Source organism: Copadichromis virginalis, linkage group LG9, assembly GCF_057382275.1.
Source record: "Copadichromis virginalis isolate Kocher_CV1m ecotype Utaka linkage group LG9, C_Virginalis_male_GT1.1, whole genome shotgun sequence".
In the NCBI taxonomy this organism is placed as follows: Eukaryota; Metazoa; Chordata; class Actinopteri; order Cichliformes; family Cichlidae; genus Copadichromis; species Copadichromis virginalis.
The window spans coordinates 26,612,843-26,630,577 of record NC_140626.1 but is presented as its reverse complement, the minus strand read 5'-3'; the positions used below and the strand labels follow the sequence as shown (position 1 = coordinate 26,630,577).

The 17,735-nt window shown below is 41.7% G+C and overlaps 1 protein-coding gene across 1 annotated transcript in view; it reads left to right on the top strand.

Moving 5' to 3' along the window:
- Positions 1 to 17,735, top strand: part of jph1a (junctophilin 1a) — a 34,479-nt gene that overhangs the window by 11,255 nt on the left and 5,489 nt on the right. The window contains exon 4 of the mRNA XM_085468513.1: positions 13,000 to 13,118. Within this exon, the coding sequence (XP_085324639.1) occupies positions 13,000 to 13,118 (119 nt within the window). The remainder of the gene's footprint in view (positions 1 to 12,999; positions 13,119 to 17,735) is intronic.

The following is a 17,735-nucleotide window of genomic DNA, read 5'->3' as shown; positions in this document are numbered from 1 at the left end:
CCAATATATTAAGTCACAGTAAGCGCTTCTGAAAGATGCCGGTGGATGAAAAGCATGCGAGCAGTTGAAGCAGGGGCTGAGTTTTTGTTGGCCGGACAACGTGGTTGAAATCATTATCACAGTATTAGTAAGGATATTAATATAGTGGACAATAGAGCGCTCCAGCAATTTCATTTATCAAAGTCAGTTTACTTACTTACTCAAGCTGTAAAAAAACAGCTGTTTGATGTCTTATGTGGCTCGGAGAGCTGAAAAACAATCCTGTGGATGTCATCGGGGTTATGTTGAAGTGGAGTTTGAAAGTTGTGGGTATAAGAAAGAAAAGGAAAAAAGTCAAGAGTGAGAGTTAAAAGCTTCTTTTCTCTCTCTCTCTCTCTCTCTACTTCCTTCTTAATATTTTTCCTCCCTGGTGGGAAACAGTAGGAAGGCGAGAAAGAACGATTTTTGGCACAAAATCAGTCCGCAGCCTCCAAGAACAGGAGTTCGTACCGTTTCCTGGCACCGTGAAGATACATCTTAACAAGAGTAGGAGGAATATGTGTAAATTAGGACTGGGATAGACTAAATTTGCTGACTTACTGTAAGAAAGCTTTGTTCCACACATAGCAGAGGCTTGTTTTGCAGGATTGGGGTGTTGGGCTGTGTCCACAGCAGTGGCGATAGGATTGGGTTTCACCTACATGCCAGAAGTGTGTGACTGTGTCTTGTAATCTCTTGGAGAATGGCACATATTTCTGCAGCTTCTGGAGGAAGACTGAGATGAGTCAGCCAGCCAGGCAAAGAGGCAGGCAGAAGAAGGGAGTCATGTGGAGGCCGTGGCTGTTAGAGGTTAACTCATGTAGCTGTTCACCTGCGGTCATTAAATATTTAAAAGTACTCCCTGTACAGCTTATTTTTCCCATTCCTCTATTTCCTGTTTAGCTGCTCCTTAATTTAGTTTGTGATGAATGTCCTAGAATACTACATTTGCTTGGTTATTAACCAGCAGATAGATGGACTGCTTCTTCATTGTGGTGCATCATCTTGTCTAATTAATAGTGTATGTAATAGAAGTTAATGAGGGTTGGAATCAGTGGAGTAGGTCAGGTTTTGTATTACACACACACAGAGAAGCAGTGTTTCTGAAAAGTGAGCAACTAAGACTTCAGAGAATGGCGCACTGTGTGTGTGCGTTAATTTAAATAAGCTTTCCTGGGAAATATGTAAATGGGATCATATGTAAAAGCAGCATCAGTCAGCTGTGGTTTATAATTCTTTGCTAGATTTCAGGAAGGCATCCTGGAGAACTGCTGATTGAGTGTAAATTAATGTTCGTGCAACTGAGTTTAATGCACTGATTTACGGGTTAACATCACCAGCAGGGAATAAACTTAACAGCACCTCAAAATAGTATCCACAGCATGTGGACTGTGACAGTCTCTCCAGTGCATTAATAGACTTTTACTCCGAAAGTTCAATGCTTTTGCCATATTTAGCCTTGCAGTATGTACGATACAGACAGTTCTGACTGTCTCTATTGGATTTTACAGTCAGTGATATAAATCCCTGCACATACAATATTTCTTTTACTTTTTACATTAGAACACAAAACCAACAACAAAATGCAACGTTAAAAACCAGCACAAAGATACTTAAAGTGATCCTACTTTTGAAATGTGTACAGGCTACAATGCTACAGGGCTGACTGCTTATCCCTGCCTTGGTTACGAGTTGGAGATTAGGCTGTGGCTGCTGGGCTGGTGTCGGCATGCTTTCAGCTTTGTCATCACTCTGGGTTCTTCGCTAGGTTTGTGTTAGCACGCTGTCTGTGCAGATGCTTGCAAACAGCCAAAGTTTTGTTAGCAACGTAACAGTTGTTTCCGCCTTTGATGCACTTTACCATCATGTTCTAGTTTGGTTGTTTTTTTGTGCAATAAAAATAAAAGTAATGTCTATATCCCGGCTCCTGAAAAGTTTTAGTAGTTTTCCTCCTCTGCACATAAAGTGAAATCAGCTGATTGTACTTTAAGAGCTCAGGAAGAAAAAGGGATGCTTGATGATTTTTTTATTCTATCAGCCCGAGGTGCAGGTACCTGAAGAATGATTGTAACACAAGCAATTACATACTTTGCTTAATAATTTTAGTATAACACATCACATGACCGTGTTGCTGAAAAATGTAATGTGATTACAAAACACGTCACTTTGGATCACCTTAAACCGAACCCTGAGTACGAGTGCAGCCACTGATATTCTTAACGGCTTATCCATCAAGGTCGTGTGGATGTTGGAGCCTATCCCAGCTGTGATAGAGTGAGAGGCAGGGGTACAAAAGGAACGGCTGTCATCCTATTACAGGTCCATTCTGGTCATTTTCTTCAACATTTGTATGGATTTTAAAATGACATTAAAATACATTAATCCAAAGTAAGATTTTCAAATGGGTTCAGTTGGCAGTCTAGTTTCATCTTTAAGGAGCTGGAACTAGAAAACAAAAGAATCAAACATCATTTATCAAAACTGCAAGTAATTCATCAGTAGTTTGCATTAAAATTCAAATTTCTGGGAACTCAACTCATTAAGTAACAAGTCAAAGTAATTTACATTACGTTAAAATCCTTAAAATTCAGTCCCCAATTACGTGGGTATGGCTGGTATGTTTACATGCCAGACACATTTTCACATGTATTTATATTTACCCTAAAGTCGCATAAAAAACAGGAATAAATGCTTTTAATGATAAAGAATGGCAGCAACAAACATTTAACAATAATTGCAAATGCCTGTTTATCTGTGGCACCAAGAACACTACATCTGTCATTTAAGTTTGTCTGAAGCAAATCTCTAAATCTCTAAAAGCATCTTTTTGTTTTTGTACCTACAGCTAACACAGCCATGGGTCTTTAACCTCTGGATACTGATGTGCCCCACTAAATCTGTTCAGCCACTCTGATTGGCTAGCTAGGCTGCTTTCACTCCAGCTGTTCACGGATTGGATTATAGAATTATCACTTCTATTGCTGAGTAAGAGTGTTGCTTTTCCACACAGCATCTCTTCCTGAAGCATGCATCCACTGTTGTAATCACATGTAGACATGATGCTGTGTGTGTGACCATACCCATGATGCATTTCTTTTAGTAGAAGGGAGTCTATAAGGACATTTCATCTGTTTCATCGCACTCTGGGAGATGTCAACAAGTTAAAAATAAGTAGATACTGGGTATTTCATTTATTTGCAAATGTATGATGCATGTGTATCCCCTATATTAAATGACTATTAAATGATAAGATGATTTAAATTCTGTTAACTTCAATTCAATTCAGTTTTTATATATACCTCCAAATCACAACAGTTGGCTCGAGGTGCTGTATATTTTAAAGTACAAACTGCAAAGAAAACAAAGAACACCCCAACAATCATGTGACCTCTATGAGCAAGCACTTTGGCGACAGTGGGAAGGAAAAACTCCCTTTTGACAGGAAGACACTTTCAGCAGAAGCAGTCTCGGGGAGGGGTGGCCATCTGCCAAGACCAGTTGGGAAACATTTAACAGGATTTTCACAGAACAGCGTTGCAAGGGTGGGGTTATCGGGGCATGTTTGTAAGACTGCTCCATATGAGATGAATCATATCAAATCAACCTAAACTATGGCTCCAAATCCCATTCAAGAAGTCAAAGATCTTTAATTTCATTGCGCAGCTGCAAGGAGAATAGTACATTTTGCCCTTGAAGGTAGCAGATTTAAATACTTCCTGTAGGGTGACATGCTGTGTGAATTATGTGAATTAGTAGAAGCGGAGAATGAATCACATTTTTTTTCTGTACCGTCAATATGATGATTTCAGGTCTACATTTAATGAAATGTCACTGATAATGACAGAAGTGGTTGTTTAATCATTGAGATGTTTACAACTTAGCCGCCTACTTTTTCTAATCTGCGAAAAGACGGCAGCATTATCTGTTTACTACCTGGAAGTTATGGTGCTGTTCTGATATCGGTCTGGATAATTGCTACTAGTGTCCTGTGAGCTTCTTTTCATACACTAGGCATACTATTTCATGCGTGGCACGTTGATAAAATCGAATCAGTCAGCCACATGTGTTTTAATGCACTCAATTAGATGATTTAACTGATGCAGAGATTGACACGTAACATTAGCTGTTGTAGTTGCTGATAATGAGACAAGATTGCTGCAATAGGAGACTTTATGTGTCATTATCAGGGTTGGGGTTTTTTTGCACAGGTCTTCCGGCTAGTTCATGAAACAGCCAGAACATGCAGATTGCGTGAACCTTACATCACAATTTATTTAGCAGTGGGCAGATGTAACCTAATGCTAATGCTCTGCTTGGCTTTGCACTGAAAAGGAAATTGATGGGTGTGTGTGTGTATGTGTGTGTGTGCAGACAGTGGGGTGAATAGTGGCAAGAGATTGGAGGAAAGAGAGAACAGACCATAATTAAAACTATTCCTTAAGCTCAAGTGGTTGCCAGGCAATGTGACCTTTACTCGTGCAGGTTCAGCTTCGGATGTTGAGCGTCGTAGTTAAATTAGACACACCGTGGAGCAGTTGTTTGTTTGTGGGGAGGGGGGTGTTTTGTTTGTTTGTCAGCTATGTTACAAAGCTATGCATTATGCGAGTCAGTTTAAGTGCTTTTATTTCTATAGAGTTTAAAAATAGCTGTGTTGTGTCTGTTTGCACGTGCATAAACGCGTTCCCATACATTAGGCTGTGTGCTCGTTCATTTGCAGATTCATTAATACAGAGCAGATGCCTGGTTGGACAGCTCGCTCAAATGTCTCTGGTGGTTACCATGGTTACTGCCTCACCGCCGTCATCGTCATGTCAGTCATTTGATGATTTTCTTATAAATTAGCCGAGTGAAGAAGCGCCGTTAGTTTAACACAGTCATCCTCCAAGGCTTGTGCAACACGCCTGTTTCCAGTTGGAGATTTACCGTGGACTCCTATCAGCCATGTTTTCTTTAATGCAATAATGCAAGAGCAGTTTATAGTTGCCCTTTCTTTACACTTATTCCCAATAGACCTCATTAGGGCACATCTCATTAATTGGCCTTTAAGTTTTTCTTGCAGGTATAATCTGTGTTTATATGTGAGAGAGGGAGAGAGAGTAAACTGGAGTTAACGCAGTCATTTGTATGGGAGGTTGCTCGTTTTATTTAAGGTGCAGGTCAAAAGCTTTTGCGTGTATATGTTTGAATGTGTATATGATTGATGTGTATGCGTGCATAATGTTTGTATAATCGCCATGGCTTGATTTGCATGGGAGCCTTGTATGTGTGTTTACAATGTCAGTGTTGGAGCAGCTTGAATTCATGTTAAGCAACAGGAAAAACTATTCTTATCAGTTCTTATCAGTACTGATTATTCTGTAAAGGTTAATAAATATAGAATACTTTCCTTATTTTATCTCATATTATTTTAATGTGAATTTTAATGTTCAATGCACATTTGTTCTCCTTATATCTAATACAGCAACACAATTTAAATGTCAGCACTAATTCTTATACCAGAATCGTCTTTGTCCTAAATTTAAAATTGTTACACCTACTCTGTGGGACCATAGAAGGTATGTAAACTTTATTTTGTGTCTACTGTTAATTAAGGCAATTGCCTAATCAGCCACTCACATGCCAGCAACTCAGTGCATTTAGGCATTTAAACATGGACAAAATGACCCTGCTGAAGTTCAAAGTGAACATCAGAATGGGGAAAGAAGGTGATTTAAATGACTTTAAACATGGCATTGCATTTCAGAAGATGTCGATCTACTGGGAGTTTTCACACAATCCATCTCTAGGGTTTACAGAGAATGGTCTGAAAAAGACAAGATATGCAGTGAGCGTCAGTTCTCTGGGTGAAAAATGGCTTGTTGGTGTCAAAAGTCAGAGTAAAATAGCCAGAATGCTGACAGGCAGCATCTCTGAACAAACAACACTTGAAGCAGTTGGGTTACAGCAGCAGAAGAGCACACTTCTGTAAACTAAGAACAAGAAACTGAAGTTTTGATTCACACAGGCACACTGTGATTGGAAAGAAGATGACTGGAAAATCGCTGCTGATGAGTCTCGATTTTTTTTCTGCGACATTTAGAGGGTAGGGTCAGAATTTGGAATCGAAAGCATGGATTCAACTCACTCTTTATCAATGGTTCAGGCTGGTGCTGGTGCTGGTGGCGGTGTGGTATTGTGTGGGATATTTTCATGACACACTTTGGGCCTTTTAGTACGCGCCATGTCACCAAGCTCCAATCACCATTGGATCACCTTTGGATTGAATATGAAAATACCTCAAACTTTTAAATATCTAACATTTAATTGATATAGTGTAAGATAACCATTAATGAAATAGGATCTTGGTTCCATTGCTAACTTTTTCTAAGGATTGTATGTCATTCTTATATACAGGTTAGCTTGTGAGATATTTAATAACTACTTTGTCTTTTTACTGGAATTTTTTTTAAATTTGATGTCCCAGTATTTATTAGTAACTCATATTATTAGTTCCCGATCTCTTTTATGAGTTACTTGTCACTTTGTATGTATATAATATGTATAAAATAAATATTTAGGAACACATAGGTGAACTGAGTGAATCTGAATTGACATATTTGTCAAAAGTCTTTTTTTCGTCATCAAGCCTCTCATATTTTCATTGCTTATATTTGCTTTTGCTCAACTGGAAAAACAAATATAAGCTGTTTCTCTGCTGCGAATTCTTTAGCCAACATCACTCCCTCCCCCTCTGTGTCATTAGCTGTATCAGCTGTGGCCATGTTTCACCAACAGTGTTGACACAGAGCTGAGGTCTGAATCCCCGCCACTGCCCTTCACCAAAACCAGAGGGATCATCTCGGTAAGAGATTCTGTGTCTCTCTCTCAACACGCCCAAGGATTCGTAACGGCACGAAGAGCGTATCAGGCCTTCAACATATCAGAGGTCCAAACATGTACCACAGATCAGTGCCGTGTTGAGAAGAACACGATAAAATCCTGATAGATTCACATACCTGCATGTTACGCCCGTTACCCGATGAGGGTTAGGCGAGGTGGAGGGTTCACTTTATAGCTCTTGAGTAGAAAATACCAGCGGGAGATTAGGTCTGTTTGTAATCCACAGCCAAAAATGTTGGCAGAGTTTGGGGATTTTCCTGTTTAATCAAAACTGATTCTACTCATTCTTCTTCCCAGAAATGAAGTCTGTTTGGGAACAGCTTCTCAGTTTGTCTCTACCTGTTAGTTCAACCTCTATGAAAAATACAAAATCTGAGGGGGAGGAAAAAATGATGTCATGATGGCAGAAATCAGAAATTGGCAAATAGTACAGAATCATTGCTATTTTTTCCACACATATTTAACCCCATGTTTACTCGATTAATTGCAGGACTTTATTTTATATACTCCTCTTATTGTACGCATAGTCAACAGATGTTAAACATTGGTTGCCTAAACACTGTCACATGCTACCTACATATCACACCAACGGGAGCTGCTCTATCATGGAAACCCGTGTCATGAAGCTCCAGGCACACAGTTTTTTTCGCTGATGTTAATTCCAGAGGAGGTTTGAGCCTCTCCAGTCACTGAGTCTTCGTAGACGTGTATGGATAGGTCTGTGCATACTGTGGCATATCAGGGAGAACAAAGCTTTCAGTCTGACAGTGAAATAAAAACAAAGATTTCTTTATTTGTCCTTAAAAAAAGAGTAACAGTGCAAAAAAAAGGCAATACAAAACAGAAGAAAGGACCGAGCACAGAGCCCATCCCCTCCAAACATCAGTACAATACATGTTAGACATGAGTCAGACATGAGCGTGCATAAATATTTCCATTATACAGCAACACAGCTCTCTCTTCAGCATAATGTTAGCTTATCTCATAATAACAGCCACTCCATCTTTCCCTTTGAACCTAATTTGCAAAAGCTATTGTGTCCCCCACTGCTGCAGCCCCTGGTAATATGAGCCAAGGCCTCAGTCCGAGAATAATTCCTGAATAATTTCAGAGTCGGTTTTAGCTAACCGCTAATGGTGTTAGTCATGCTTGAGTAATCCTGAATTAGCACCAGCCGGGAATTCAATAGCAGCCTTGCATGGATATATGTGCGGGGCAAGCTAAGTGCTAATTTGTGCAGACTGTCTGTGCTGCTGCTTTGGAGTGGGGATTGTTTGGCCAAGATATAGGACAGCAGTTTCTGTTCATTTATTATATCCTTTCATGCACTGATTTGTGCACTCAGAGCAGACAAATGGAACATGACCCTTGCTTTGTAGTAGCAATAGTTTGCTCTTGGTTGTGGGCAAATAAAGAGAGTGATGGAGTTTAAAGGATAGCTGTTGTCTATCACAGACAAGGTAAAGACTAGGGTTGCCAACTCCCTGAAAAATAAATAAGGGACACCTCGTGGCCAGGGCCGGGCGACCCAGTTGTCTTCACCCTTCCCAGTGTGGTGAATTTTCTAGCTCTTTTTTTGTGTGTGAAATTATTTTTTTAACCATTTGACTTGAAGTTGATTTAAGTACATGCATATTCTATTCTTTGTGATATGAACACATGTGAAACAAATGATTATTTAGCCATTTATTTTTAGCTCAAAATGACAACATTAACACAGTAAAACAGGTCTCTTTCTTAAACAGAAGCCTGTCATGCTTAACTTTTGAGAATATAAGTAAATCTTTCTTTAAAAGAACTCTGTCCTGCTTAACTTAAAATAATAGAAAACAATAGAACGAAAAATATTCTTGTAACTGTGCACATTTAGTGCATTTAGTACAATTGGCTTCAGTTGAGGTATTATTTCAGCTTTTCTAATGCTAATCAGCTGCTCCTGTTTGTAAACCCGCTTGTTCCCATGATTACGCATCTTAACTCATCATCATTATTCATCTATGTATTACTTTTATGTATTAGTCATCTATTTGTTGTAATCATCTATCCTTGCAGTTGTTTATTACACAAAATAAATTATATTATCACACTTCTGGCCACATAGCGCTGATATTCACTGCACATGCCCATATTAACTTTTTCCAGCCAGGTGTTTTCCTTTTCCCATTCTTCCCTTTCTCTGAGGGGAACAAACATTGCTGCTCTAATGCTGGGCTCACACTGTGCGGTTTTAGGCCCATTTTGAGACGATTTTTGAGTGATCGGACCGATTTTGGCCTTCATCGTGCATCGTGTAGTATACGTGGGGTAACGAGAAGTGATTAACACCTCACGACCAGCTCCCGATCATCAATCGCTCGTGAAGGTGTCACCACAGGCGCTCACACTGCTCACGCGCAAACACGTAAACGTCGGTGAAAAAGACGGAGCAGCACAGCTGTGCAGCGTGTGATCTGGACACAAGCGATGGAGGCACTACTTGTAGAACTTCGAAAAGGCTCGGATGAGCTTTCCAATGTGGCCTCACAAAATTATCACGACCACAACAACCGTGAAAATAGTTGGATCTACATCGCTGCTCAATCACAGCTGCCTGATCAATGTTTTTCATTAGCAATTTAGCAAAGTTGATGGTGGTGGTGGCGTGTCTGTGTGAGTGAAAGACAGCGAGGGAGAGGGAGAGCGACAGATTTTCTGTTATAACCTTAATTTTATGGACGCACAGTGTGAGCACTCAGGTCGCATCAGAGCATCGGGTGGTATAGTGTGAGACCTGCATCGTGACCTACCAACTTCTAACCCCTGCGAGTCAATCGTGCAGTTTGAGCAGGAGCTGAATAACGTGAATGAAAAAAAATCGCACAGTGTCTGCCCAGCTTTAGGTGTACTGTCGTCCGAGACTTGCACCGCAGTGTCAGCGTTTGTTTCCCTGTTGGCCATGCTTCTTGTTGTGGTCATCTGTTGTCTTCCGGTATTTTCTCCGTAAGCGACCTTTCCTCGACCAATGAGATGAGCGGTAATCTGAATTGTCATACTCGAATTGTCATAAGTGTGGTGTCAGCTCATTGGTCACAAAGCAGGAGAGGGGCTGGGAATTATGTTTTCAAACAAAGCGTTAATTCCATTAACATTTATAGACTACTTTTGATTCTCACTGTATTACGGGACAAAGTGCGTCCCTTATTAGCTCAATACGGGACGTGTACTTTTGTTTCGAAATACGGGACGATTCCGTATTTTAAGGGACGGTTGGCAACCCTAGTAAAGACTCATCTAATATCTTGTACTAGTAAGCATTCCAGTTAAGCTATCAAGCTTGGATTGAGGGGGAAGGGGAATAGGTTAGTGTGGTAAAGAGCAGAAAAATGACAGAAAATAAAAACAGGATGGGTGCAGAGGGGACCGAAAGGCAATAGAGGGGTTCAAAACTGTGCCAGCATATGTGAAAGAGATTTCTCAAATAGGCTATAGCCTAGGGAGTGATGGACTGAAGCCTTACTATTGGGAATTTGCACGCACACACACACACACACACACGCAACAGGCGCATACACACATAATACTGTATTCAGCATGCGACCGAGGCATAACAGCCCTTATAGCGTGATGCACCGTGCTGCCTGTGGCCTGAGGACTGAAATTTAACCCTACAGTAAAATTAGAGGGGCTGAGATGCATACCTCAGCAGTTCTAAATGCCGAAGAGTCTTTAAAGGGGCAGCCTCTCGCCCCCTCTTTCTTTCTCTTGCTCCCACTTTTCTCCTTTGGCTCAGTTATTCTCTCCTTCCCCCCCTTCTTTTTCTCCCCCATGTTTCAAATACACACAGACAGAAAGACCATCCGCCACACTCGCTGCCAAACTGACTCAACTGTTTTCACACTCTTGATTTGTCACATTAATGAAACAGCCAGCCGCAAGGCTTTATCAATATCATCTCGCAGATGACGCTCCAGAAGGAGTCACTTCAAGGTTTTGCACCCTTTTAAGGCTTTGTCCAAATGTCTACAAACTGCCAAGTGTGTCTGTGCGTGTGCAAGCAGGCTCCCCAGCATCCCCGCACAGGTCTGTCTGCACAACCCAAAAGCTAGACGTGAGCAGGTGTTGCTTTGTATTCATGGGCAGACTGTCTTACAAGTCGCCGCTCCAAAAACTTTCTCCAAGGTCACTCCTGAGTTTGCGCTTGTTTGTTGTTTACCCAGGTTTTTTTTTTTCATTTCCTCTACCATGGCAAAGACAGTGCATTTCATTTCATAATGTGTGAAGAGTTTGTTTTCATGCGTACTTTGGCTCTCTGTTGGAAGGATTTGCATGCCACTAACTGGCTGGGGTGATGCATGCTGTACAGAGAGCTATCATCTGCTCGGTGAAGCATTTTGCTGTCTTTCTGCTCAGATTTTTATGGCTGCAATTCTCACAGCTCATTACCTCATCGGGAGTTCCTATTGGGGAAAACCCTCTAATATATCTACAGGGTGATCTAGATGTTTCCCTCGGAAGCAGGAAGATGAATGAATCCGCAAAAGTCACATGTAAAAAGTGAACAACAGTGAACTGTCCATGTGTACAGTGCAAGTTTAATTAAGTTGCTATATGTCAGGCAAAAAAAAAGAACCATGCATTTCATCTCCGTCTTCGACATGCCCATGTTTTCTCACCTTCCATTTCACTCTCCTCTTGTCCCAGTGCTCTATCACACCTCTACTCCCATCATTCTCCGCCTGTCACCTCCCACCACCAGATATCCTGTCTGGGAACAGTCTGCATCACTTCCTCTGCCTGGCCATGAATTAATGCCCACTCCTCTGTGAAGATCCTTAGGACATGCCATGGGCATGCTGTATACATTCGAGGCACATTCATGCTTCCATTCACATAGCAGGATATTTCACACATTGCAGAAATAGAAGCCTCGGTGTCCTTCTGATAGCATGTGCGGCGAGCAGTATGCATGTCAGTGGTGTGATGTAACTGGAATGCTTTATTGTCAATTTTTAGCTGCCGTAGCTTTCCTGAGGAAGACAATGAATGCTACAGTTGGCCTAGTATGAGCCACACCAGTGAAATTCCTGTAGCGCAGCAAGAACCGAGACTTTATGAGTTATACTGTTAAAGATTCTTGAATCCGAATTTTTATCTGCAGCTGGTCAAACATACCCTCAGCATGTCCTTTGTCTGTTTGCTTATTTCTTGGTTCCTCATGAATTTTAATATCTTAATGTTCCTGTCCTCTGAAACAGGACAGCCCCAGAGTCCAAGGACAGACATAGAGACATCTGTCCGGATGGGGTCACTCTAACAGCAAGGCGGTGGGAGGGAGGGGAGGAGTAGGGATGCAGAGTGATGATGGCATGAGCCAATAGACGGATGAAGCAGGATCGGGGGAAAAAACAAAACAGGAGCATTGATTGAAAGAGAGAACACTGGACAGTGCGAGATAGATGGAGAGGAAGAGGGATGAGTGGGGTTAAGCAGGGCAGCGGGCACAGCTGTCAAGTCTTAAAGTGATACTTGAACTTCCCATCTAGATCCTCACGTTCCTCGTTGCACTTGTCTCATATCACTTGAGCATTTTTTTTTTGTCACTGTCATTTTTAGATTTAAGTGAGTAATCAACTTTAATTGATGATCTTTATGTGTTTGTTTGGTGTCTTTATTTTTAAATAACCGCAGTGGTAGAAGAGAGGGAGAGAGACATCTTCATTCCCTGGCACAGAGATACTGCCTATAGCCATGGTTTGCGTGTTTTCACATGTGGACACGCACAATACCTCTCAGCTGAGTTTTTTTTAAGGCTTTGTTAAGCTGGTCACCCTTGGCCTCTCTCTGCTTCATCACAGCACATTTCCATAATACCCCTATATTGATCTCAAAACATGTTGCTCTTCTGTCTCTTGATTTTTTTTATGTTATTTTATGTATAGATCTGAAAAAGGTTTAAATACAAGGTTCTTTGATGATTGATGACAGATAAAGAGCAGCAGGTTACGCTGGCACTGCCCACCAGTGTGCCCGTTATATGTCTGTGTTGTTACTGTGGACATGGTGGAGAGCAGCTCTTCATTGTTTCCATTTTTCTAACACTTATTTTTGTTTATGCATTCACAGAACAGCCCATGCTAGGACAAAAAGTGAGGCTGCAGACCAGGCCGCGATCTCTGCGGTGCATGAATCTGAAATTGCCAGGGCGGTTGCCCGGGAGCTCTCACCCAACTTCTACCAGCCAGGTAATCTTACTTGTGTCCTTGTTATGCTTCATGTTCCCATCACAGGCTTTTAGAGTGTGTTAATTATCTACCATTACTATTTTATGGTCGGAATACAAAACAGACTGTGCTAAACCAGCACTGAATCTGCAGTTAAAGCAAAGACTGTCGCAGGAGCCCAAATGTGATTCACACCCATCGGTGGGACATTGAAAAAATCAAGCTGATCTAAAATCCAACAACTAATTTGTCCATGAAGACACATTTTTGGGACTGGGTAATGGGTAAGGGGTTGGGTACTGTGTGTGAATGATGGTATTTGCATAGTTTTAGGGTTGTTTACACTGACTGTGTGTGAGTAAGTAATGAGCTTGTTCTGGGTGCACAAAAGAGCAGGGACTGGAGTTCTGGGTCTGTAATCGAAGACTAGAGGTACTGAAGATGATTTGTAGCACCACAATGGAGGACTGTGTTTGTGCTTAGACAAAGCACAGTCGGCTACTGTTTTCTGGCCGAAAGCTTTGTCTTAGCCCTCAAAGGCCTGCAGTAACAGCTCAGATATGCCTGCTAAAATTTGCAGTGATAAACTCTGACCAAAAAAAAGTGTGAATGTAAAACATTTCTGTTCTTTTTTTTGCATTACATAAACTCGTCCTTTGGTGGAGTGTAGAAATGGCTTATGGGTGCTTGTGAGTTAAATCAGTAAAGGTCTTTTGTTCCTAATACCGGACAGGAATATCTTCTATCTACGTGAAGCATGACCAGCTAACCCTTTCACACTATACACTAGTTCACAGTTGAGACGTCAACTCAACTCTTTATGTAATTTACAAGATAAGCTGAGCTTTAGGGTCATATCCTACTGTATTAATAGTCAGAGAGCGAGGTGTGTTTTTGCTAAAAACCTTGTGGTGCAGGTGGGCTCCAGGTAAAACACTGAATGCACACCTTTTTATTTTTGTTTTGTTTATTTATATTTACAGTGTAAGACCTATACTATGCTTTCCTCTTCCACTTGGTGTAATATATTTACGCCTATGAGCTAGTGACCTTGGGTGTTTGCCAGAAGCCACCGCAAAATAGAGGGTGAGAAATAGATTGACAATGGGACCCATTCAAGCATGTCCCTTCACTAAGCCGCAGAAATGGCCAGCCAGGGAGCTAGAGACATCGGGAGACTTGTTTGTGTTGTGGAAAACAGTGGTCATGCTTGGCAGGCTGGGTGATCTCCGGGTTCACAAGTCTGTGCGGAGAGTGTCCTTGCCTTATAAGTCAGATCATGAATGAGAGAGTGGCCGATGTCATAATAATGTGCGGCGCAGGGCGACATCTGAGCCGCAGCATTTAAACGTTCAAGTTACGTAAGCGTGTCTGGTAAACCCAGCTGACGGCCAGAGGGGCACCTGCAAAGAGTCAAATCGCGTATTAATTTATATCTTGTTTATGAACAAGCTGGTTTTTGTAGAGTCTAGCTCAGATTTTCTAGGATTGTTGCTGGTTTGTGCTCTGCCCTTTTGCTAATTAGGTCATGTTCGAGTGTAAATAGCTACCCCTATTTGCAGCTTTTTTGTAAGGCGACTACAGCAGTTGTTGCTCTCAATTATGGAAAAAGTTATTTAGAATATTTTTTCTGTTATAACCTTGTTTGTCATGATGTTACAGTGAGGCAAAGATGTTCAAACTCAAATCCTCTAGGGTAGCAACAACGGGCCCAAGCCCCCTGTTGTTCATAACTGGCATTTTGTACTCATAGGAGATTATCACCAAGATTAGGAGTGTGTACTTCAAAAGCAATGTGAGGGTCATAGGGAACGGGACCCTGACCTTTATGATTGATTCACACACAGCACCCTGGAGGGGCAGTAGAGTGGGTTAGCTGGGCGTGGCCTGTGGGGTGACGTTAATTGGGCTATATTTGGTGCCGATGTGTGCTCACTGGTGTCTAATGGAGACATAGCTGAAATCCTTATGCACTGAGACGAGCTCAGTCCCACACTCGCCCCCTCCATTGGGCCAAGGCAGAGCAGCTGTTCCTTCCTTCAATGGGTCATAGAGGGTGTGGAGTATGGGGGATGGGGTTGCTGGAGGGTGAGGGGACCAGCAGGGGTCCTGCTCTGCCCTGTTTGACCCGGTCAAGGTGCACTTGGACCTGGCGGAACCATAAAAGCCTCGACCTGTCAAGGCTGAAAATCAGACGTGGGCAGGTGCTGCTGTTTATTCATAGCAGCAGGTGTGCAGTAAGTTTCACCGCAGTAGCTCATGTGAAGTTTAAAGTAAATCAGAACCTTCTTTTGACTTTCAGGGATACAGGATATAAATTACCTTACGTGACTGACCAGATTTCAAAAACTATTTATGTGTCCCACTTTTTTGAAATGGTCGTAATCAAAAAGTAGAATAAGGCAGACAGGCAGAGACAAAACATTGCATTACAGTGGTGATATATTACTGCCAGTCCCTCCTGTCAGCGTGTGTGCATGTGAGGCCTTCAAGGTTCTTCTTTGCATGTGGGCTTTTGTAAACAAAGCGCAGTCAGACAGTGATCACATTCACCCATTAGTAAATGACAGTAGGGAAATCTTTTATTTACATAATTTCAAATGCATACAGATGGGTAACAAATCAAAAGGGAAAAAAAACCTAAAGCATATTAGCAATGTGTTGAGCCTCTCTGGAAACCTACTGAAGGGATTGAACATGATTCGTCTAAAATATATAGAGAGAGTAAAGAGGCTAATATCTGGTGACTGTAAAAACCATAGCATAAAATATTCATCCCTTTTTTATACTCATAAAAGCATTCAGTGACCCCCTTAATGCCCTGTGAATGGGGGTACTGTAATCCTAGAAAAGACCACTTTCTTTATCGAATAGGTGATCACGGAGAAATGCCTTGTATTGATTTGCAGTGATCCTTCCCTCTAAGTGGGGGACAAGTGGATCCAAGCCTTGCCATCAAAATCCCCTCACAGCGTGTCCTCATAGTGCGGGGTCAAGGGTTCAGCTTTTTCTTTAGTTTGTCACTAATTTCTGCATGTGTCTGCGTAGGCTATGTAACCGTAGTGAATGTAATCTGGCCAAACAATAACAGCTCCCTCTGCCCATCTGCCAGTGTGAGTAGGAGGAAGAAAGAGAAAATCTCAAAAGCTGCAAATGGAGTTATGAATCTTAAATCTAACCGAGCAAGCTGAGATCCCAGCACATAGAACAGACTTATACATGTACAACGCATGTATAACGCAGTATATCCAGTATATCAAACAAAAGCAAATGAGTCGTCAAAGCAGATAAACCAGGAATTTTCATTTAACTACCGTGTGGAAAAATAAAGCTAGGTGGCAAAGTTTGCTATGTGGAAGTGTGCATTTCCATGTAGACCTGTCATCATTCATCCAAAAACTCTTGACTCCTATGAGCCTTAAGCTGAGGTGTACTCAGATGCACAATGGCAGCAGATGTGTAATCACATATACTGTACTCCACCCCCCCCGCCCGCCTCCCCCCATTACACATAAACATTGATGCCCACACTTACCCCGGCCCCAGGCTTTTCCCCCTGCTACCGCTGTTCATCTCATATTAAGGACAGGGCTGGTTAGGTCTTAAGCAGCCAATCTGTTGTGTTTTGTGTGTGTGTGATCTTCTGCGTGTGGGTGCCAGAGAGAGGGAAAGAGCGTGTGTTTTGCTAAGAGTGCAGTGGAGCAGAAAATGTGCTGTGGATTAACATAAACTGAACTGGCATCCTGCAGCTTAAACAAAAGCTCGCATTCAAATAAACCTCAAAGATACAACAGTCGTGTGAGAAGAAAGTAAAGTGTTTGAGTTATTGAAAATAAATAAGTTGAGGATACAAAAAAATCTCCCTAATGCTGAAACTTGCATTTTTATCTGTGTTTGTATCTCAAGTATTTTTGTTTTGGTCATGGCTGGGTATCATGGCCTATTTTAATGACCCTCTTTGAGAAGGCTGCAGACTCAGCCCAGTTGATCAATGTTCGCAACGGAAAGAAACACCACAGCCATTTGGGTAACCAGTACATGTTCCAGCTGACCTGGCAGGATTCCTTGGAAGAGCAGCTCTAATAAATCTTCACTAACTTGTCAAGAGGATGTAGACTTCCTGAAATATCTACAAAACAATCATAAATATATCCTGTACATTCACAAGTGTTATTTTGAAACAGGAAAAGCATGATCGGCATAGTTTGGAATTGAGCATGGCTGCAGAAGTGTAGATTTTCCTGACGCCCAGTGTTGTGGTCCTCTATCTGTTTGAGGCTGTGGTGTTGGGGAGGGCGGAGTGTTTAAGTGCCAAGAACCATTCAGAAAATGCCTGGAACCTCTTGAAGGAATCCGTCCCCATCCATAGTGAAATTGCCTGGATCCGCCCACGAGGCCCTAACTCTTGTTGAGCTATGGTGTGAAATTAAGCTCAGCAGATATATTAAGCCCCACAGATGTTCAAATGTCCCCATGTCTGTTTGTAGTGGGTCTTATTGGTTGTGGTGGCTATGAAACAAATTAGGCTGCCACGCAGCTGAAAAGTACTTTGGGCTTAAGAGTACTGAGGCCCGAAAGATTCCCCAGTAAGGCCGATTACACTCATATGAGACTGGATAGACTTGTTACCTTCTGGAT